Source organism: Phascolarctos cinereus, unplaced genomic scaffold, assembly GCF_003287225.1.
Source record: "Phascolarctos cinereus isolate Bilbo 61053 unplaced genomic scaffold, phaCin_HiC Scaffold_5;HRSCAF=322, whole genome shotgun sequence".
Lineage (NCBI taxonomy): Eukaryota > Metazoa > Chordata > Mammalia > Diprotodontia > Phascolarctidae > Phascolarctos > Phascolarctos cinereus.
Genome location: NW_027555958.1, coordinates 251,001,511 through 251,024,153, shown reverse-complemented (window position 1 = coordinate 251,024,153; position 22,643 = coordinate 251,001,511). Strand labels below are relative to the sequence as shown.

The 22,643-nt window shown below is 46.5% G+C and overlaps 2 protein-coding genes across 7 annotated transcripts; both read right to left on the bottom strand.

Annotated features, from left to right (window-relative positions):
* Positions 1-543: 543 nt before the first annotated feature.
* PCOLCE (procollagen C-endopeptidase enhancer) lies at positions 544-5,876 on the bottom strand. Of its 2 annotated transcripts, XM_020979161.2 has the most exons (10): positions 5,673-5,876; positions 4,570-4,678; positions 3,632-3,890; positions 3,232-3,306; positions 2,445-2,569; positions 2,200-2,336; positions 1,714-1,940; positions 1,443-1,520; positions 927-1,097; positions 544-785 (listed from the first exon to the last, which is right to left on the bottom strand). In XM_020979161.2, exons 1-10 carry the CDS (start codon positions 5,780-5,782, stop codon positions 631-633), a joined length of 1,446 nt encoding a protein of 481 aa, XP_020834820.1. In that variant the 5' UTR covers positions 5,783-5,876; the 3' UTR covers positions 544-630. The 2 variants fall into 2 exon arrangements, with proteins under 2 accessions (XP_020834820.1, XP_020834821.1); XM_020979162.2 differs by lacking the exon at positions 3,232-3,306.
* A 115-nt stretch (positions 5,877-5,991) lies between these two features.
* Positions 5,992-22,608, bottom strand: FBXO24 (F-box protein 24). Of its 5 annotated transcripts, none has more exons than XM_078155564.1 (10): positions 22,527-22,608; positions 20,391-20,489; positions 20,103-20,286; positions 18,947-19,185; positions 18,454-18,688; positions 17,384-17,542; positions 16,925-17,046; positions 16,552-16,683; positions 7,832-8,002; positions 5,992-7,454 (listed from the first exon to the last, which is right to left on the bottom strand). In XM_078155564.1, exons 1-10 carry the CDS (start codon positions 22,605-22,607, stop codon positions 7,092-7,094), a joined length of 1,785 nt encoding a protein of 594 aa, XP_078011690.1. In that variant the 5' UTR covers position 22,608; the 3' UTR covers positions 5,992-7,091. The 5 variants fall into 5 exon arrangements, with proteins under 5 accessions (XP_078011690.1, XP_020834813.1, XP_078011689.1 ...); XM_020979154.2 differs by lacking the exon at positions 22,527-22,608 and adding an exon at positions 22,067-22,383; XM_078155563.1 differs by lacking the exon at positions 22,527-22,608 and adding an exon at positions 20,899-21,063.
* Between the last annotated feature and the right edge of the window lie 35 nt (positions 22,609-22,643).

Below are 22,643 nucleotides of genomic sequence, written 5' to 3'. Positions count from 1 at the left end.
CCCCTCCGAACCGTAGAACTCTGCCCAGTGGTTAACAGAAAATTCCGGATCTGTACGCCCCGCCTAAGGGCACTTTTCATTGGCTCAAATACACATACGTGGCAATTACTTAATCGGAGTCTCTTGGGAACGGAACGCAGGACTTGGACTGTCCTGCAGGGATTGAGGGTGGGGCTCTGGACGTGGACATTCCCTAGGTCCACCCGCCCTCTGCAAGATTGAGACTTCCCTTGTTGGGCCGTCACCGCGGAGAGCGGCTGCCGGGCCTTCCTCCCTCTCCTCCAGGCCTCCCCTAACGGCTTCTTGCTGAGCCCCGCACGCCGTCTCCCCTCTGCCCACCTACGGCCCAGGTCCAGCCGCCTGGATCTGGGCAGCTTGCCTTGATGAAGAAGGGATAGAAATCGATCAGTTAGGAGGAGTAGCCTGTTTGGGGCTGGGGGTGGGGGCATGATGGAGGCTTTTTTTTTTTTAAGTTTCAGCAAACTAAGAAATCCTTGACATCGACCCTTCTGTCCCCCCAGTCTTAAACCAGACAAGTTCTGATTCTTCTGTCTGGGTGAACTTTATTTGTATTTCATAAAGTATGGAGGTAAGGAGAGGAAATTAGGTAGTATTTTGGTGCAGGTCATCTCAGGCCATGGCTGGAAGCTGGGAAGGACACTTCTTTTTGCTCAGGTTGGTGAGGATCTGGTCCTGGTTTGGCCGATATAGGACCACAAAACTGTTGGGGGGGAGCACTGCACTTCCCTTCTCATCCACGCTACCCATCAGCAAGTAACTAGCCCCTAAAGGAAGAATGATAGATTGGAGGAATAAGTCAGGCAAGAGGGTCTATGTCCCTCACCTTCCCCTTTTTTTTGTTCTTGGCAACCACACTATGCACATCCCCTACCCAAACTTTACATCTCTCCCCTAGGCTCTCTTACCTTTCTTTATTGGGGGACACTGCCGACAGGGTACATACAACTTAAGCGGGGTTCCAACGGGAGTGGAAGACAGGACAAGAGCCCCTGCCTTGTAGACACCCGTGAGGGTGATGGTAACAGTGATCCCTTCCCCAGGACCCCGAACCATTGACTTCACTGCTCCTGTCACCACTGTGGAGAAAACAGACAAGAAAGATCAGAAAATAAGTTTAGGGAGGACTCACCAGGAGTCCCATATGGTGGGCAGGATGACGAAATTAGCTGAAGGTCATAGGATAGAGCAAAGGCTAGGAAGCTGAGATGGTAATGGGAGATTGATTTGAGAGAGAGAGAGAAGGGGTGGGGGGGCAAGGGAAGGAGAAAGAAAGAGGAGAAAGGACAAGATATTGAAGAGTGCCTGAAGACATAGTAAGTGCTTAATAAAGCCTGTTCATAGACCGATGCAAGGAGTAGGAGAAGGCTCCCCCCAGTCTATTGATAGGAGATATGAGGGAGCAGGATTCTTGGCTTCCTTACCAAAGTCATTGGTACAGAAGTTGCTTTGTAGAGTGCCCGTTCTTCGACATTGTTTTGGGCAGGGAGTACTAGGAGCATCTGTGAGGGAGGAAATCTATTAGCTTTATGAGGTATCTATTCCTCCTCCTCCCTCACCCCACCCTCAACCCAGCTTCATCTTCCCCAACCCTCCAAGTTCTAAGTTGTACTTACGTGTCCTAGTATCCAGGCCCCAGATCCCTATTCTACTAATCTTCCCTACCCCCAGCCCCTGCTTACCAGCCATGCTTACCAGAGTCTGTGGCAAGGGTAGGTTTTGGGTTCTCCTGATCTGGGGCCTGGGGTTTGGTAGGAGGTTTGACCTTAGGCCCTGGCTGTGGTTGTGGAGGAGCTGGAACAGTCCCCTCCTTCCCACTGCCTCGGGGCTGGGCTTTATAGGAGGCAGAGAATCCATCAGCAGTCACACTGAGATCTGAGACAAACTGGACCAGGAGTTCATTTCCTTCTGAGGTGATGGAACTGAGGGAAGGGAGGATAGTAGGGTGTCGGGGGAAAGAATGGCTTAAGCTATAGTGCCTTCAGATTTTCCTCCAAAGCCGCTGTTCCTACCTATTCTGCTCTTTTACCTCTCTACTTCCCCTTTTTAACCTCCCCAACCCATTCAGTGTGGGAACCTCTGTTTTTAAGTCATGGTCCCTTCTATTTGATTCAACACTTTCCCTTATAACTTCATCCCAGCCACTAAAACTTGCCCTTCTAACAGGCCCTACTCACTCACCTCGGGGCAGTGTCCCCACAATACTTCCCCAATCTTTTTGAATCATCACTTTGAGCCCCATTGAAAATGCTGACTGAGTCGTATCGGCAGTAAGTGTCTGGCTCCAGGTCAAATTTCCCAAAGGTCAGAGAAATCACCTAGTGGAGAAGAGAAGGGAACTGGCTAGCAAGATACTTGGCTTTTAAGGGGAAGTGCAGCAGAAAAGCCAGATGCTTACGTTCCGTGAAGGGCCTCGGGAATGTTACCTGTTCTGGGGGAGCAATGATGAGCCAGGAACAGCTGACCCCAGGAGGATAGTCAGACTCAGGCCAGTTGGGTGTGGTCAGGGTACCTTGGGGCTTCTCCAGCCGACCCCCACAGAACTGATGCTCTGGATAGAGAAAGAGAAATGGGGTGGGGGCAGGGAGAGGGATAACTAGTGTTCAAGGGCAGGGGAAAAGGAAGTTCAAATATATGGATCCCTGAGTGGAGGAGGGTTGGGGGGAGGTAAGGAGAGGGGGAAAGTTAGCAAAAAGAGAGAATAAAGAAGAGTGGGAATCTGACTTTGGGCATAAAGGCACCCCCAAACTTCCCCCACTTCCCCACCCTTGGAAAATGATAGGAATTAGCTGGAGGGTCCCAGCCCACTCCCCAAACTCTTGCTCTCCCTCCCTATTATTCCTTAGCCACATTTTTCCCTTTCCCAAGGGAGATCTTATCCCCTCCCCAATTTAACAATTCTTCCTGATATTTTTCCTCTCAGTTGGAAGTTTCCCAAATTTGAGGGCTTCCCAACCCAAGGCTTTTGGGGTGCTCTCCATTCATGCCTCTTCTAATGCTTCCCTCTGATCACAGTGGTCCTTACTTTTTAAGGGGTGTCTTCTGCTATGGGGACAGGATGATGGGACTATAATCAGAATTCCAGGGCTGGATTTGGGGGGGGTAATCTAGGACAGGGGGAATAAATACGTCCCCCCCCCATCTCAGTTTCCCCACCCCCACCCCCAGCCAGGTGAGTTCTAACTGCAAGGGACATGAAGGCAAATTACTCACCATCCCAGTAACCCCACGCCGCCCAGTCCACCCGCGGGTCTGCGCCCCATTTCCGCCTTGCACCTGGGGGGGTGCCTAGAAGAGGGGGTTTGGTGGGAGGGAGGGAAAGGAAGGGTAGAAAAGATGGAAAGGTGGGACTGAAGGGACAGTTAGTGAGGGCAAAAGGAGAGGGGAGGATGCAAGGTGGAGGATGGGGATTAAGGAGAGTAACCTGGAGGTAAGGCCTTCTGTAAGGCATGGTGGGGCCTCTAGTAGGGACAGGCCTGAGCCTCTTGGGAGAGGGGTTTGTGTCTCATGGAGAGGGATCTCTTTGTCTTTGGATTTTGGTGGGACACAAGTTACAGGGTGGCAGTATGTGTGCCAGTGCTTGAGAGAGAGGTGGGGGGAGGGGTGATCTCACCATTGCCATTGGTAGCCCGCCCACTGTACCACAGCAGGAAGCCCCGTCCTCCTGTCCCCTCATCAGCCCTCATCCTCAGTGTCACCTGGTTGCCAGGAGCAACCACAGGCCCTGGCCTGAAGGTCCCACAGAAATGTCCAAGACGCTGGCCTGATGTCCCTGCCCCAGCAAAAATCTCCAGGGAATCATAGCGGCAGGAGGAATCCAATTCCAAGTCAAAGACTCGGAAGGAGAGGGAAACAGTCTGACTCTCAGGGACCTGGAGGAGAAAAAGGAAGGGCAGAGGGGCCAAGAGTACACTTCAGGATTCCATTTCTTCTTTCCATACCTATAATCCCAACTTCCCCACTGCTGGGGAGCTTTGTCCTTAGCTATTTGGGGCCAGATTAGGAGATGGAGATCTGGTGTGGTTTAGGAAAACTATCAAAAGGTTTCCTCTGTAGCAGTTAAGCCAAGGGAGTTTGGGGTTCCCTGGGTCCAAGTTATGGAGAAGGGTCCCCTAGAATTCCTTCTTTGGCCAGTAAGACTTATTTTTGACAGGGATGAAACTTCGTCTCACTCCCTTGGTCTTGTTGCCCAGGAATATCCTTTAGCAACAAGGCATGGAGGAGCCAAGGTTTGTGCTTCCCCTACAGAAGTGTTAGAAAAGTAAAGGACTCTAGAATCCTAAATGGGTTATTATATATACTAAGGAGTGCTGAGCTTGGGGCTTAATAGGATATATCATCAGAAAGCATTTCCCTTGGCAGTAACCAGATCTAGTTTGATGGACATAAAGGAGATGGGGGTTAGCAATAAAAAGGTCCTTTTGCTGGATCCTGATTGGGGGAAGGATCTTGGAGTCTTAGGGGAGCATTGATCCCAAGATAAGCTGCCCTGGTCCTAGGAGTTGGGAAATGGTTGAAATTGGCAGAACAGGGGGCAGAGAGGACGCTCACCGTGATTGTCCAGATGCACTCTTTGTTGGGGGGATAGTGATTGGGGAAGCCCTCACTTGCCACGTAGCCTGATTCCCCAGTCACATCTCCTCCGCACAGGAACACAGGTCTAGGGAGTTGGCCAGACATATAAATGAAGGCGTTGGGTAATCAGTATGGGTAGGGGGAGGCAGAGAAGAGATACAAATAAGAAATAAGAATGGAGAGGGGTCAGACTTTGGTGGGATAGTATACAGAGAAATGGGGATGAAATAAATGCAGGAGGGGTGGGAAATTTGCTGGAGTGGAGGTGAGATTGGGGCTAGAGAGGGGTTACTAGAAATGGGCAAAGCATTTGGCAAATGGGTAAGGCAAATGGCATCACAGCCAACTGGGATAGGGAGGAAGATCCAGGGATAGGAAGCAAAGGAGGAGATACAGTTTTGAGTTAACTCTTCCCGACAGCCTCTTAAATCCCATTCCCCAAGGTCCTTCACCCCTACCCTGGGCTAGAAGGCCGGAATTCTTGGAATCTTTTCCCTTTACACTGCCAGGCAGCTGGGACAGGAGCTGACTTAACTAGCACCAGATGTGGCCACAGCCACAAGGCTGCTAAAAGGAGGGGGCAGGATATGAAGGGAGAGGAAGCAATGATATATCTCAATGAAACTAGACATCAGCTCCCTTTAACTCCCACACTTGCCTCAATTTCTGCTGAAGCCTAGGATTTGGGCATCAGACTTCCTGACCTAACTCACCCATTCCCCCCATCCCTCTTGAACACAGATGTTCAACCTCTAAAATGAGGTTGCTCCTTTCAGGTCACAGCAATCTGGGACAAGGAGATGAAAGGCAGAGAAAAAAAGGTACAAGACACTGGAGAAAAGGGTCCGGGTGGGTTCAAGTGGGAGTCAGCTGAGAAACAAAAGAGCCGGCAGAGCTGAAATAAGACATAGGATGAGTAATACTAAAAGAGGATGAGGTCAAAGTGAGGGGGTTCTCAAGGAGCAAAAGAGAGGGGAAAAATCAATGGCTTCCAGCAATATAAAATCCATAAAGCTAAGTTCCTTTATTGGATTCTGTGGACATTGGGAAGGGTACACTAGGGGTGGAAATAGACCTACCTGGTGTAGTTGGGGGTCTGGGCAGGAGCTCCCTGGGCCTGGGTGAGGGAGAGCAGGGCGAAGGAAGTAAAAAGGGGCCCCAGGACGCAGAGTGGGATAGGAGGCAGCATGGCTAGGGGGAGAAGAGCTGGGGTCCCTGAGACAGAGGCAGCGGCTGAGTCCAGCAGCAACAGGATAATCAATGCCAGATGGGTTGGCTTCGAGTGTGTGGGCGTGGGGACTGGACGAATTAGGGAGAGGAATGGGGGAAGGGGAGGAAGACAGGGATGTGAAAAAACAGAGCCAAGTCTGGGGGCCTCTTAGGCCCAGTACACACAAATATTGACTTAACCTAAGTGATTAGGGTGGAGGGAAGCAGTGAAAGCACCCCTAGCCGTTGGCCAAGATCCAAATGTCTTGTAATTTTACCACAAGTTCATATTCTTCTTTGGAGACTCATGCATTCAGTTGCTATTTAGGACTGCCTCCAGACTGACAGCTGGATCTGACCTCATCCCCCACTTCCCACCTAGCTCTTAATTCTGCTTCCTCAGGGTTCCTGCTCCCCTTTTCTCTGCCCCCACTTCTATTCTTTGGTTCCAGGCATCTGGCCTTCCAGTCCAAGTCAGGGGAGAATTTGGAGGGGTGGGCAAATAGTTCCACCACTGCCAGACAAATTGGAGAAATAATAGGAGATAGGGGATTGCACAAGATTAGAGGAAGGTACCATGCAAAGGACACGTTAACGTTTGAGATTGAGAAAAAGTTAAGGACAGCCTGAGCATATGGAGGTAAAACCTGAGGGAGAATGAGTGTGGGAAAGTGGATATCAAAAGAAATGTGAACAGATAGAAGACTCTGGGACAAAAAGAAGACAAAGCATCTAATGGGGGAAACAGAAGATGAGTGTTTTGCGATGTGGCGCTAGAACCTCAAGGGAATGGCATTTTCCCTGCCATTTAGATCTCAGGGAGGTTTGCTGTGGCAAAGAGAGAGTTAAGAGAGAAGAAAAAATAGCCACTTCCTTTGGCCATCTCCACTGACCAGGTCCCCTACCTTCCCTTAGCTCTTCTTCCTAAGCTTCAAGCATTTTCTCAGGTTCCCTGCTTTCTCCTCTTTGAGCCCTTATTTCCCATGGGTATCCAAGGCAACCATCATTCCTACTCCCCTCCTAGGACCCAAGTATCCAGGGCTCCGCTGCAGCTTCTTTTTATTGTATCCATCCGTCAAATTTCTTTTGTCCATGATGCCCAAGTTGAGGGCCCCTCCTGGGAAGTCCCCAGAACATTTTACAAAACAACCCCCGTCCCGTCCCAGTGCGTGTCTCCTGTTCCCTCCCCCATCCCCAAATCTCTCACATATATAAAGTACACGCTTCAGCTCTCCTCTGTCCTGGTCCCTGGCCAGTCTCTCCCCTTCCTTTTGGGGGAGTAAGGGGGGTTAGCTTTCAGGGGGTGTGGGTCCTGGGCCACCTCCCCCCGCAGCCCTCTGCAGCATGTTCAGTGCTTCCCAGAAGAAATCCTTCTGTGCAGCTAGCAGAGGCATCCAGCCCACAATCTCCTTCATCTTCTCCATCCGGTCCTGTAGGGTGAGGCAGCTGTGAATCTGGCTCAGATACTCCTCACAGGCTCGGGCTGTTCCCCCAGGATCCTGGGATGTTCCAGTTCCCACAGTGGACTCTGAAGTGCCTGTGGCCTTGCTGGCTGGAAGATCACGGTAAGTGGGGCGGCGTTCAATGTCATGGCTGGAGAGCATGTAGAGGCACTCTCTTGTGGAGCAAAGAGAACAGGCACAAAGAGGGACCTAAGTGGAGAGAGCACGGCAGGCGTCTGAGGCTAGAGAAGATGACTCTGTGTGTGTGTGTGTGTGTGTGTGTGTGGCCTGGGTTTTGGGGAGTCTACTTCATTCTCCTACAGAGCCAACTAGATAGGAGAAATCTGTGTGTGAGGGAGGGGCCAGGGAAGGGCCCCAAGGATTATTGGGTAGGGTACACACCCCATAACAAGTGGTACACCACAGGAAAGGGACCAAAGAAAAGAGTTATGTGTGCATACATATCACTTTAGTGGGGGGCAGGGAGGGTAGAAGGGCAGAGATCAAAAAAGCCTCCTTTCTGGTTCTTATCTATCTTGACCCCTGATCTTCATAACCCCCTTTGCTTCCCCCATCATAATCCCGACCTTCACATGGAGCTTGACGAAAGAGGCACTCCCCTTGGGCCAGCCGGGGAGCCGGCCCCCAGCTCCACAGCCACAGCCCAACAGCTCCTTGCTGAAATCCGAGCTCTGGCTCAACACGAGGGAATGGTTCAGGCCACACCAGAGGGCAATGGGGCGCTGCAGGTAATGTACCTGGGGACAAGATGTCAGGATCCCTGAGGTGAGGAAAGACACCAAGGATTCTTGGGTTGGGGGGCAGGGAGGCTTGGGGGCTGGGAGGTGGGAAAGAAGAGACTTTCAGCACAAATCTCACCTCCTTTGTGAAGCTTTCCCTGACTAACTCTGTTTCCTTATCCTGAATTCTCAGACTGGTCTAGACCCTTCTATCACTCTCCATTTTCATCTTGTGTATTTTTTCTCCCCAGCTAGATTTTAAGTGAAGGAACCTTGTCTTCTACTTCCACAACTTTTCTCCATATCCCTTTATCAGTACATCTCAGTTCCTGCATTCATCTGCTCATCCTAATCCTCAGTCTCTTAGGAACAGGGGTTCTTTCTGTTCTCAAGGCTTACCATACCACATACGTACATGACCCCATTCCTTTCAGTCCCTGACATATAGGATTATTGTCTTACCCCTCCCTCTTTCATCTCTCCCTTTTCCATTGGCTCCTTTCCTGCTGCTTTCTAATATGCCTTAACACAACTTTTCACTATCTCCTGCTGCCTCTTAGAGGCAGTCAAGTAAAGTGAGGAAAAACTGGATTTGTAATCAGAAGACTTATATTTGAATCCTGCCTCTAAGATTTTTTATTTCTGTGATGTGTGACTTTACCTCCCAGGGCATTATCTCCCTGGAAGTTTCCTCATCTTGGAAGATAAGGGATTTAAGACCAGAGAGAGAATCTCTTTGGCTCCTCCTCGTCTAAGTCTGGTGGTCTTCCCATCCAAGTGCTAACACATTTTTTTTAAACAACAAATAAACAACATTTATTAAGTGTCACTATGATGATGTAAGGAATAGAAGACATTGATAAAAATATATTTTTTAAGTGAAAAAAGAAAATTACCAACAGTTAGAACACTATTTGGTTTGATGATTCATGGATCTGTCAAGACAGAATTTGCTATTTTCCTGAATGTACCTGTCTTGCTTGATGGGACCTGGTAAATTTGTACATCCCCTTTCTCCTTCTCATGCTAATACACTTTTACAAAATATACCTGCTACCTTCATTTCTTCAACCACCTGACCTCTCCCAGTCTGGGCTCTGTCCTCACCATTATACAAAAGTGGGTCCACTGAAGATTGAGTATTGTCCTGATTAATCATTTTGATGATTTTTTTTCCATCCTTATTTTCCTGGAACGTAGTTGCATATGACGATGTTGACTACCCTCTTCTGGAAACTATTTCTTCCCTTAGCTTCTGTGCTACTATACACCATTCTGGGTCTCTCTACTCCTTCAACTGCTTTTTCTTAATTTCATTTTTCCTTCTTCATTCAGCTTCTTGTGGGATGTGTTTCAAAGTTCAGACTTTGGCTTTTGGCTGCTCTTTCTCTTCTCTCTTTCCCTTTCCTCCCTCTTTCTCTCTCTCTCTCTCTCCCCTCCCTCCTTCTCCCTTTCTCTCTCTCTCTCCCCCCTCCCTCCTCCTCCCCTCTCTCTCTCTCTCCTCTCTCTCTCTCTCTCTCTCTCTCTCTCTCTCTCTCTCTCATATATATTCTCACTACATCATTTATCACTTCTCTGAAAAGCAATGTGGGGTAGAAGAAAAAGAAAGTAGACTAGGAGTCTCAGCTTCACCATCTGCTCACTGGCACAGAGACCTCTGACCAATTACTTATAACCTCCTCAAACTTAAGTTCTCTCATTTATAAAACAGGAGAAATGGATTAACGATACTTTCACTGTCTAATTTTTTGGGTTCCTATTAGAATTAAGTGAGATAACGTTTGTGAATGTGTTTTATAACTAACTATCAAGTGCTCTCCAAACAAATGTAGATGATTTTAAGGCTATGTGGATGAAACCCTAATCTAGTTTTCTAACTCTGTCCTTTCACCCAAACTGCAGGCAGTATCTCTAGCTACCTGCTAAAATATTTTCAGTTAGCCTTCATTGTTAACTTTCACATATCCAAAATGCAGCTTATTATCTTTCCCAAAAATTCTTCTTCCTAATACAAGGAGGCAAAATTTGAACTCATAGGTATTGTTGAGACTTAGTGGGATGACTCATCCTGGAATATGACACTGGAGGAGTAGACATTAAATCACTTAATCTCTCTGTGTAGATGTGGAGGCCAGATAAGATGGCCTCTACAATCCCTTCTAACTCTGAATCTATGATCCTAAACCTTTAGGATAAGTGAAAAGGCAGGGGTTGGGACCCAATAACATTGTATGTATATTAAGAAGTTAAACTTGTATGGGGAGATGCAGGAACCAGAGAGAAGAAGCATGGTAGAAAGCATGGGAGTGAAGATCAATAGAGGCAGAAAAAGAGACAATGTTGTCACTGAAGTAGACTATTGACCACTGAGAAAGAAAGGGGAAAGAGATGAAGGGCTTGGAAAAGAGATGAAGGCCATGAACTTTCAATTATCCCGATGTCTCAAGGCGAACGATCTTTTAGACTTGAAAAGATAGAAATAAAATGACAAATACAGAGTTGATAGCCCTCTAAAATGGAGAGTTAGTAGGAGAATACTTAGCTGATTTTGACGAGTTCAGGACTAAATGCTCAAGACCAAGCTCAGACGAACTACATCATTGGGTGCTGAAAGAAATGGTAGTTAAGACTGCTGGTTCCCTTAGTGATCTTGGAAAATAATGGAGAATAGGAAGTATTAGGGACTGAAGATAGGCTAATGTCCTAATTTTTTAAAAAGGGGAAAACTGAAATCTGCATACCATAGGTCTGTGAGCTTGACTTCGACTTCTGGCAAAATTCTAGAATTTTTCATTTGAAAGATACAGTTAATGGATATCTAGAAAAAGAAGCAGCACTCATAAAGGGTAGCATAATTTCATCAAGAACAGGTCCTACAAACTAACCTAATTCCCTTTTGTGACAGGGTTACTAAGCTGATAGATCAGAGGAATGCTATAGAGATACTTAAGTGACTTGCCCAGGGTCACACAGCTAGCTAGTAAGTGTCTGAGGCCCAATTTGAACTCAGGTCTTCCTGACTCCAAGGCTAGTGCTCTATCCACTGCACCACCTTAACTGCCCCCTTACCTAGATTTTAGTAACACATTTTATAAAGTGTCTATAGGTTACACTACAGTACAGTCAAATATTGGTTGAATGGTCAGACTCAAATATCAGCTTGGAAGGAGGACTCTACAGGACTGCTTGGCCTTGTGCTAGATCCATTCATTGAACAAGCATTTATTAAACAATTATTATGCGGTAGGCAGCTAGCTAGGCATCAGAGATACAAAGATCTAGTCAGTTCCCATAGGTTTAATTATCATCCCTTTATAGATGACTCCCAGATCTATATTTCCAGCCCAAGTATTTTTCCTGAGCTCTAGTCTTGCATCATCAACTATTAGACATTTCTAATTGAATGTCCCATAGACATTTTAAACTGAACATCCCTAAAAAACTTATCAGCCTCCCTAAACCCTAACTTTCCTAACTCTGCTGAAATTCTTAGTCACCCTACCCAGGTTTTCAATCTCAGAGTCCTCCTCACTTCTTTTCTTTCTCTTATCCTTTACAGGCAATCAGTTGTTAAGTCTTAGCAATTCCACCTCAGTAACATCTCAAACCCACCCTCTTTCTCTTCATTCATAAGGCTATCATTCTAGTTCCAGCCCTTATTACCTCTCGTTTGTATTATTACAATAGACTTCTAATTGGTCTCCCTGCCTCAAATCTCTTCCCTTTCCAATCCAACCTTCACACAAATGCCAAATCAATACTCCTAAAGCACAGATCTGACTATGCCACCCCCCTACTCCAGTGGTTTCCAAATGACTCTAGGACCAAATATAAACTTCTTTGGCATTTAAAGCCCATTATAATCTGGCTCCAACCTCCCTTTCCAAGTCTATTGCACATTATTCCCCTTGCATAAATTCTACCTTCCAGCCAAAATGGATGTTTCCCATACCTATCTCTCATATCAGTAATGCCCTCCCTTCTGACTGTCCTTCTTAGAATCCCTAGTTTCCTTTAAAGCTCAGTTCAGGTGCCTCATCTTAGAGGAGTCTTATTCTGACCCCTCCCACCCCCCCTCCAGTTCTAGCCTTCTTTTCAGAAGTTGCTTTGTATTTAATTTTCTATGTACATGTTATTTCCCTAATAGTATGGAAACTCTAAAGGGTATATATTGCTTCATTTTTTGTTTTTGTAACCATATCTGGTACTTAATAAATACTTGATACAGATACCCACTGATTAAAGAATGCCTAATCCAGTGTTTTTACATAGTGCCTGGTACATGGTAAGCATTTAATAAATACTTTTTGACTTGACTTAAATCAAATGAATGTAATGGAATATTAGTGTACCATAAGAAATGATGAATATGAAGAATTCAGATAAGCACGGAAGATTTATATGCACTGATATAGTGAAGTGAATAGAACCAGGAAAATAATATACATCACTACAGCAATGTAAATGGAAAGAAGAAAATGGAACTGAACAATATATAATTACAACCAAGTTTGGCCCCAGAGATTAGAAAAAGCACCTCCCTACCTTCTTTGCAGAGGTGAGGGATTGTGGCTGTGGAATACTGCATATGCTGTCAGATATGCTGGCTAGTTTTGTTGAACTGCTTTTTTCCCTCTTTATTCTTTGTTACAAGGAATAGCTTGATGGGTAGGGGAGGGAGGAGAGATATATTCATAAATGAAGGTGATATAAAAACAAGATATCATACAAATTTAGAAAAAAAAATTAATGCTTGTTGGGTGAAAGACAAAAACAAAAGAATTCCTAACCTCAACGACCCTTACATTCTACTGTGGTGAAAACATGTACACACACGAAGAGATATAAACCAAAAACACACATCAAAATTGCATGTGATGGGACAGAGGTAGCTAGCAACTCTGCTATTTAACATTTTCATCAGTGGTTTGAATAAAGACCTAAATGTCATGCTTCTCAAACTTAGCAGAATACCCAGAGCTGGGAGGGAGAGAGAACAAATGACCGAATCAGAATTGTGAAAGACCTTGTCACAGGCCCTAGAAGCAATAGGGACAGCACGTTGGATTTGAAGACAGGAAGCCTTGTTCAACTTAGTTTTATGGATGAGGGCATGCAGGTGGCACAATGGGTAGAGCACCAGGCTTTGAGTCTGGAAGACCTGAGTGACCTAACTTCATATCTAACATTACTCACTAGCTATATGACCCTGGACATGTCACTTAACCTATTTGCCTCAGTTTCCTCACCTTGTAAAATAGAGATAGCACCTACCTCCCAGGGTTGTTGTGAAGATTAAGCAATAACTGTAAGCCACTTATTAGCACAGTACCTGGCACATACACTATATAAATGTTACCTATTATTGGTAAATCTTGCCTCTGAGTGCCTGACACATATCAGGTGCTTAATAAATATTTATTGACTGATGAGTTTTGTGACCCTGGGGCAAATCACTTAACTTCCTAGCTCCTCAGTTTCTGAGGGGTTGGATTCAATGGTCTCCTAAGTGCTTTTTTAGCTCCAAATCTAAGATCCTATGATCTAATAAGATGACATTTAATGGCATCTTATTTACACTTAAGTTTAAAATTCAATGTCTTAAGTGAAAGTTGGGGGAAGTATGGCTATACAATGGAGCTTACCTGAAAAAGATCTCATAGTTTTATAGTAATACAAGCTCAATATGTGTGAACAGTATAATGTGAGAGCCCCAAAAGTTCATTGTATCCTAGTCTGCATTGAGAGGCATATTATCCAAGATTAGGGAGGTGATACTTCTGTTGTACTCTGCCGTGGTAAGTGCATATTTAGAATATTGTGTCTACTTCTGGATGCTGTCAGGAAGGACACTGATACGGGGACTAGCACTCAAAGACGGGCCATCGGCATGGCCTGTAAGGCCATCAAGATTATGCCATACGAGCATCATTTGAAAGAACTGAGGACATTTAACCCAAAGAAGGAAAGTGTTACAATATAGAAGGATGAGATTTCTCTGCTTGGTATGAGGTCAGAATTGGGAGCAGGAAAATTTAAGACTTGATGTAAGGAATAACTTCCTATCACTTAGAGCTGTCTAAAAATGGAATGGGCTGTCTCAGGAGGTAGTAATTTCCATTTCTCACTGGAGGTCTTCCAGCAAAGGCTGGAGGATTTTGTTCAGGTAGTGATTGGATTTGATAGTTTCTTCCAGTTCTTAGATTCCCTGCCTCTGTGGCAGGTACTGCCATTCTGAAAACCTTATTCATCCATACATCCATCTCTTTTGTTATATAATCAATTCCCAAGACATTTGTTTTAAATGTCTCTCAATATTTCACTTATATTCCTAATGCCTCCAACCTTAGTCCAGGTTCTTATCACCTCGTGGCTGGATTATTTTCACAGCCTTCTAGGCCCAGCTTGGAATGTTACCTTTGAGTTCAAATTTACCCTAGACACATTGCAGTGTGACCCTGGGCAAATCACAGTTTCCTCACATGTAAAATGGGGAAATAATAGCACCAACATCCCAGGATTGTTGTGAGGATAAAATATCTGTAAAGTGCTTTGAAAACTTTAAAATGCTGTTATTATCATTAGTTACAAGGAACTAACTTTTTCAGGATGGGGGAACTTTCTTTGTATCCCCAGCACTTAGCACAGTGCCTAGGCACATAGTAGGTACTTAATATGTGTTGTTGACTTGACTTCCCAAGTACCTCTGCCCTCCTACAATGACAGAAATAACCTTTCAGTCCTTTGAATTCCTTTAGCACTTAATTGACATCTACATTATGACTTTTCATAGGATCACAGGTTCAGAACTAGAAGAGATCTTGGAGGTCATCTAGTCCAACCAACTCATCACCGTACAGAGGAAACCGAAGTCCAAAGAGGTTAATCAACTTGCCCAAGGTCACACAGGAGTAAGCAACAGAGTCAGGGTTTAAAACTTTTTATTAGGGGGCAGCTAGGTGATGCAGTGGATAGAGTACCGGCCCTGAAGTCAGGAGGACTTGAGTTCAAATGTGACCTCATACCAAATACTTGACAGTTACTAGCTGTGTGACCCTGGGCAAGTCACTTAACCTATTACATCCTATGTTATAATTGTTTATCTGTGTTTTATCTCACCTGCTAGAATATTAACTTCTTAAGGGCAGGGACTGTATCTTAAGTCATCTTGTATCCCCCACAAAGCCCAAAGGAGTAGATATGAAATACTTAACATTAAGACTGTAAAGTTGTAAGGACCCTAAAAATCATACATTTGAATGTATTGAATGAATAGTTTCCCTGACGCTTCTTCCCCATCTTTCACACATCTGCCAGACAGTCTTTCTTTTTTGGTATTATTTAAAGTTTTTTATTGATATAGTTTGCTTTTCCATCACCTTCATTTCCAGATATATCCCTCCCCTCCCCAGTGAGCCATCTCCCTTGTGAATTAAAAAGAGAAAAAAAAAAGCAGTTCATCAAAACCAACCAACACATCAATCACAGACTATTCCTTCATAAGAGACAGTGTAGTAAAATGGAAAGAGTGCTTAAGAATCAGGAGACATGGGGGTTCACATCCCAGTCTTATAATCCTGGAACAAGTCATAATTTCTTTAAGCTTGAGTTTCCTTACTTGTCAAAAGGGGATAATATTTGCTTCTAACTCACAGGGCAGTGAGAAAAGCATTTTGAAAACCAAAGAGTGCTACAGGAACATATTATTATGAACCACTATTTTCATCATGTCATGGCCCTACTTAAAAATCTCTGATGGTCACTTTATGCCACTTCAACTTTGTTCTTGGCCCTTCAAAATTTGGCCCATTCCTTGCTGATCCAATCTTATTTCCAATGGGCAGTGAAATGAGTTTGTGAGTCAGAACCTTGGGTCAAATCCCACCTCTGCTGCTTTTAAGCTACTTGTGTGACCTTAGCGAAGTCACTTACCTCTCTGGGACATAGTTTCCTCAACTATAGAATGCAGAGGGTAGTTAAAAGGCCTCTGGGAACCATTCAAGTTCTAGATCTGTGAACCAATGACCTTACAAACCACTCCGTAAAGGTGTCATGTCTTATTGTATATTTCATCTTCTTTCTTGACTGTAAACCCCATGTGGGCAGGGAACCTGCCTGACTGATTTGTCTCCCTCAGAGCTCAGCACAAAGCTGATAGACACACATATATTAAGCACTGAATGTTTGTTGAATTGAATATTATCGTATACTGTTTTCTAGTTGTTTCAAGTGTTTGTCCTAATCTCTCCCAGTTAGATCATAAGCTCTTTAAAGACAAAGACTTTTCCTATTCTTTTCCACACATTGCCAAACACAGGGTTTTCAGTAAATATCTGTTTATAGACTGACTGATGCTGCTATGCACATGAAGTAACAAGCTATCATTCCTTTACATACACTGAATCAACATTTCTTGACTTGACTAGGGACTAGGGACTCAATTCTGGGGGCATCTGAATAGGAGAGGCAGAAAGCCTAGGTCTCAGGAGAAGAGGCAATATGAGAGCAAGAGGATGTGTATCAGGACACCTGGGTCAGGTCCCCAAAATTTTGGTCATGGGTCTCACCTGAGTGGGTTCCCCACGGTCCATCTTGTCTCCCGTCCCTAGCTGCCCATATCGGTTGTTTCCCTGCATGAAGATTCGTCCAAATTCATCTACCAGACCAAGATGATTGTAGCCAAGAGCACAGAATAGTATCTGGGGGGAGGAGGGCAAAGTAGAAGGGGCAGTAGTAAGGGCAGGGTGTTCTGCTCCTTTGAATATCAAACTCCCAAGACCAGATCCCTAAAACCTTTTTCTTTCTCCATTTCTTTTCAAGCCAACATCTCCCTGATGAGTCCCCCCCCACATCTTTGTCCAAATCTCTTCCCTTCTCGGCCCCACAGTCTCTGCTTCCTAGGTCTTCCCCCTCCCTAAACCCTTTTAGAGGATCTCCTACCTTAGCAGGTAGTGAGAGAGCAAGTGGCATCTGTTGGTCCAGAGGATCAAAGGCATGAAGGGTCCCAAAGAGATCACGATATACTCCAGGAGTGTGTACCTCAAAATACACTCCCCCCTGGTCTGGGGGGGGTGGGGGTCCTCAGCACTGAAGCTCCTAAAATATCTATATGTCCCAAGGAGTCTCCCACCCCTGGATGAAGGCTATCCCTAGATAACACTGTTGGAGAAATGGAACAAGGGAGGAGGGAATGGAGGACAGGATCAGAGATTAGGGACAGCTAGGGTCTTTGAGTGAGTGGGAACCAGAACTCTAAAGTCTGTAGTGATCCCAGATACTGGAATGCTCAGTAAACACATTAATAATACTCATAATAATAATGAGCTTATTAAGAATTGTACATAGGTCATGGGAAAGGCAAACGAGGAGGGTTTGGGAGTGGGGCCCTGGGAGATGTACCCGTAATGTAGAGTGTGCTGCTTTGATTGGAGGCCATGCGGGCCACTCGGAGATGAGGCAGACAACGGGACACTTTCCTCAGTGCCAGCTGCACTGTGTATGACCGTGGCTGGTCTAGCTGTGTTTCATTCACCACCAGGGAGTAAATCTTTCCTTCTTCTAGAGAATGTAGGGGATGGGGCAGGAAGAGGTTGTTAAGGATTTGAAGGGAAAACGAGACCGCCACTCCCCTCACCATTCAAACTGACCCTCAAAACCAGGGAATAATCTTCCTTTCCTTTGAGATGGAAGATTCATCACACTAGGGAGAAGTGACTTAATCAAGTTCATCAAAGATTTCCCCTACCCCCCAATCTGATAGTCTTCTCAAACTCAGTTGAGTTGGAAAGCTGGGATCAGGGAGAATAAAAGGGAAGCTAAATTGTCAAGATCCATGTGTTCAGGAATTTGAAGCAGAATTGGGGTCTGGAGGTGATATTAAGGGATCCAACAAGAGTCATCACTCCATTAGCAAACATTTAGCACTTACTATATATGTGCCAAGCACTCTGCTAGGCCCAGGAGATAAAAATGTACGTGAGATAATCTTTTTACCTAAGGAGCTGATGCATCTAAGCGCTTTATTACAAGCATATAAGCACTTTGGGTTTTCATATTTTTTTTTCTGGGGGTTGGGGGGGTGTTACATTTTGAGTTCTGAGTTATCTCCCTCTCTCCCCTCTTAATTCTACTTTAGAGAAGGCCAACAATTGATATGGAGGTTTTTTACATTTCTAAGATATTTACTTACCTGTGCTGGTCTTCCACAACAGCTAGTACTGATTGTGACAAGTTGGGGCTTAATAGATGTTTATTTAATGGAATTAGGGGAAGGGGAGGCCTCTGAAAGGACCTCAGAGCAACTATCTGGACTTCTAATTCAGGCTGTATGACCCTGAGCAAATCACTTCCCCTCAGTTTTCTCATCTTCTTGTAAAATGAAGGGGAAGATAGACTAGACAATCTCCTAAGGCCTCCTCTGACTCTGACATCCTACAGCTTTAGATTTGGGAGATAATGGCAGGCCATACCAGTAAGCAGTAACAGAGCCCGCTGAGTCTCCTGACCAACCAGCACAATCTGCTTGAAGTGCATGGAGTGGTGAAATGTCATCTTGAAGACACGCTGTCCGCTGGACTGCAGATAAACCTCCACACAGTCGCAGGCTCTTCCACCAGGCCCCCCCACCCCTCCTGGCTGCTCCCGTGTGGCCAACACATACAGGTATTTACGATAGACAGTGTCACTCCGTGGATCTGAGGCAAACTGCAAGGAAAATAGGGATACCTGGGTTCCAGGGGCCACTTGGCAACAAGGTAGGGGCAATTAGGATACTTCAGTCTCAGAACTGGTGGAAATTACTAGTCCCAGCATTCTAGGGCTGGAAGGCAGTGGGCTGGAGCTAAATTCCCAGATGTCTGGGTCTAAGGGGACACCCATAGTGGCGGTAAGGGGGCTATGGTCCTGGACACTTGGGTCCAAGAATGAGGAGTCTGCAGGAGGTCTGTAGGGTCTCAGTCTCACATCCTTGGCTCCTCGGCACAGTACAACATATCGGCATGCCCTCTTCCATTGGATCTGGCCAAGAGTGGAAGACACCAGTGCATTCTTGAGGAAGAAGAGAGTCCCAGCATAATCAAGAATGAAGACATGGTCCTTGGTTGGCAGGAAGCGTCGGTATCCATGGGCAAGCAGGGGGGCCACGCTCTTACTGAGGCAGCGGCGGCGGCCCCCAAACGCCTGGAAGTATAGGCCTTTGGTGTCTGGGGGAGGGGAAATTATATATGGCAGGGGGCAGTGGTTAATTTTGGGACAAACTGGATTCTGCAACTCCATGGTTCTTAGCTCCCTAACCCTCCCATTTATAGGGTTGGGAATCATTAAAAAATCCATACCCACATTTTATAACTCTTAGGTCACAGGCCTAGGCACTCCTTTCTTTCCCTTAACCCCATGCCAAATCTCCCCACCCCTAAAGACGTGCTTAGCTACAAAGTCTAGTCCTGTGTCAGAGATATCAGGAAAATCCTGGGAGAGAGACAAGCATACAAACAAAACAAAGAGACAGAGAAAGGCCTGTCCAATAATCCTCTCTCATACTGAGCCTAGAGTTAGAAATCTAGAACCCAGGTCCCTCCCCAGATTTCCTCAGAGACAAGAGGGTTAGGGAAGCAAAGCTAGGAGTTGCCAAGGAATCTTTAGAGAGCTTTGGGGGAAATCTTGGAGAAAATTTGGGAAATTCTATTTGTCAGGAATTTAGGACTAGGGATCTTTAGGTTTCTCTGGGAAAATGCTAGATGTCTGGACTAAAGGCTGTTTTGTTTTATTTTGTTTTTGTTTTTTGTTGGGAGGAGAGGAGAAGAAAAAAGCAGGAGAGATATTATTGGACTGGGTATACAGAAGTAGGGGTTAGTGGAGTATCCAAGAATCTTTAGGCTAGGGGTTGTTTTGGGGGGAGCTATTAAAGGACTATCTCTAGGATTCTAGGAATCTAATGGCATTTCTAGGGTGAGGGGTGGGATAGAATGGGGAGGGCATACAGCTGAAGTTTAGTAAATCTCTTCCAGGGAATCTCCCAAGGTTTTGGAAGTCATAAAATGTATGGAATAAGAGAAAGAGCTCAGGCCCAGTCGTGGGGAGGGGTTGGTTGAGGCTGGGGAATCCTGTTATTGAGGCATACAGTTTAAGATAGCAGCTCTTTTCCAGGGCCGAGCACCAGCACCCTGTTCTCGGAGTCGGGGGCTGAGCCTGCGACAGATTCTCCTCCACACTCCCTCACCATCACATACTTCCCGGAAGTAGCGGCAAGTCTGACCCAGAGCAACAATGTCCCGAACTGGGAGGAATGAGATAATGTGTTCCACCTAGAAGATTCAGGTGAAGAACGATATCAATCAGCTCAGACATACCCCAACCCTCAACACTGACCCCCTGAAGTCTCAGGCTTCCAGAAAGTCCCCCAACTTACCAACTCAGGGGGGAACAGCTGAACAGACACAGGGTTCCCTCTGCCCTTCTTCCCACCACTTCCAGGCTCTGGTCCACATGGGGGGCAGCTCCGCTTTACCTACCCAAGAAGAAGAAAAATGGTGAGATCATTTAGAATCATGTGGCCACTGTTTTTCTCCCATCTTCTCTTTCTGTGCCTCTTGCCTATCTCCTTCCTTTTATCTCTCTCCTCTCTCTAGTTTCATAGCTCCATCCCCTCCCATTACGTTTATCTGTCTTTCAGGCTTGTTTCTGTGCAGGACATACAGTTATTCCCCCACTACCCTAACACTACTCTTATCCCATGCCCTTGCCCCTGTCCCCCTCACCCTGAGCCCCTCCTCCCGACCGCAGAGCCTTGTGAATCTCTGCAGCCTCCTTCTTCGGCTCCTCCTCACCATCCTGACCCCCCTCCCCCCCCTGCTCCTTCCCTTCCTTGGCCACCTGGGCCCCCCCCCTGCCCCGTTCACTCAGCTCCTGGGCCCCACCCGTGCTGCCCTTCCCACACCATGCCCTCTGCCTGGGCTTGGGGGCCCTTTGAGGCCCTTCCCCCACATAGAGCACCAGGCCAACAAACTTCTCTGTGACCTCACCATCCAGCCACTGTGACCTATATGCCCAACCTTGCCCAGCACTTCCTCTCTTAGCAAGACCCTGGGTCTCTGGCCAATCTCTTACCCTATGGCATCAGAGGACTCACAGCATGATTCTTCAATAAAGGGGCACTTCTCCTTTCTCCCAGGATTTATTCAGGGGCAGTAGCTGAGATCTTCCTATTCTACAACTTCCAATACTCCAACTTTGTATTCCAGTAATGACTAGGACTATACATCATATATTCCTGGGGTAGCTAATCTCCCTTTCTTGCCAGCTTTTACTGGGTTCTGGAAAATGGAGTCTTTGGGGGGGGAATATGATGGAGGGTTTTCTTCCTGTATAGCAACACCCTAATAATGCTCAGTATTTGCTACCTGTGTTGGCTAGTTGGCTTCAATATTCCATGCCTACTGACTACAGGCCTAACCCTGACCCAGCTAGCTTGCAGCCCTTGGTCTCAAGAGAAATCAGTCAGGTTACCAAGTCTCACCAGTACTATAGCTAGAAAACAATTCAGGGTTATGCCCCAGCGAAAACATCTTCATACCTGAAAGTGCAGTTGATTTTCTTTTGGGGGTAGGGGGCGAAAGTATGGGAGATAATTTTTTTTTATTCCTAACCCTTTTATCCAACCCTAGACCTGTTTACCTCCCCAGCTGTTCCCAGCACTCCCGGAAGCCTCTGGGGACAGACAGCCTCAGGGTCTCTTTGGGAGTTCTCCTTCTTAATAGAAGGAAAACCTTTTCAGCAGGGATAGGGATTTGTCATTGTATTCCGGAGCTGCGAAGGACAAAAGCTTGGGGGCAGAGAGTTCCCCAGCCCCTTCTCCCTTGCAAAGATTGACAGTGGCAGCTCCCCTCTGCAAGCACCCTGGGCAGCAGCCTGTGCACACTCCCTGTGCCTCTCTCCACAACCGGACCTTCACTCTCCCGGTCCTCTGGGGTGCTTCAGATCTCTGGCACTTCCCTGGCACACACACGTACGCCACCTCTGCGACCTTACACTGGCACGCTCACCTCCCTTACTCCCTTAGCTCACTGCCTGAGAAGTCCATCCCACCTTTGCACGCTCGCCCTGCCACACTCGTGCCTCTTTATGTGCCGCCAGTCTCCAGCACTTCTCACCAGCTCCCGCCCCCTTCGTCCCCCGGCTCCTCCTCGCTTTCTGCCCGTACTCAGCCAGCCACCCTGCCCGCGCACTCCCAACTTTCTCTCGCTCGCTCATCTTGCCCCCTAGCGTTACTACCCAGAGCTTCCCTTACACCCGTCCTCTCCCAGGTTAGCGGAACCTCAATCTCCACCCTGCTTAACCCTGGCACCGCCCCCTTCTATTACTATTGGCAGGCCAAAACGTTCCTCTGAGCAGAGGCCTCGCCCTCAACTCACGCCTCTAGTTTCCTTCCTGAGGGTCTTTTTATTGGTCTACTTGGAAGCCACTCGCCCGTTGCTAGCCTGTGATTGGTTGATGGGAGGAGAGGGCACGGCCTACTGCGTTCGCGTCGTTTGACGTTGCCTTTTACCCAAGCGCTGGAGTCCTCGCCTTCTCCCTGGACCTGATTAGCTCTGTGTTCAGCTTCGTGCGTTATGATTGGATACAGCATCAAGGGGTGTGACAGCCTCGAGCCGCGGCCGTTGGC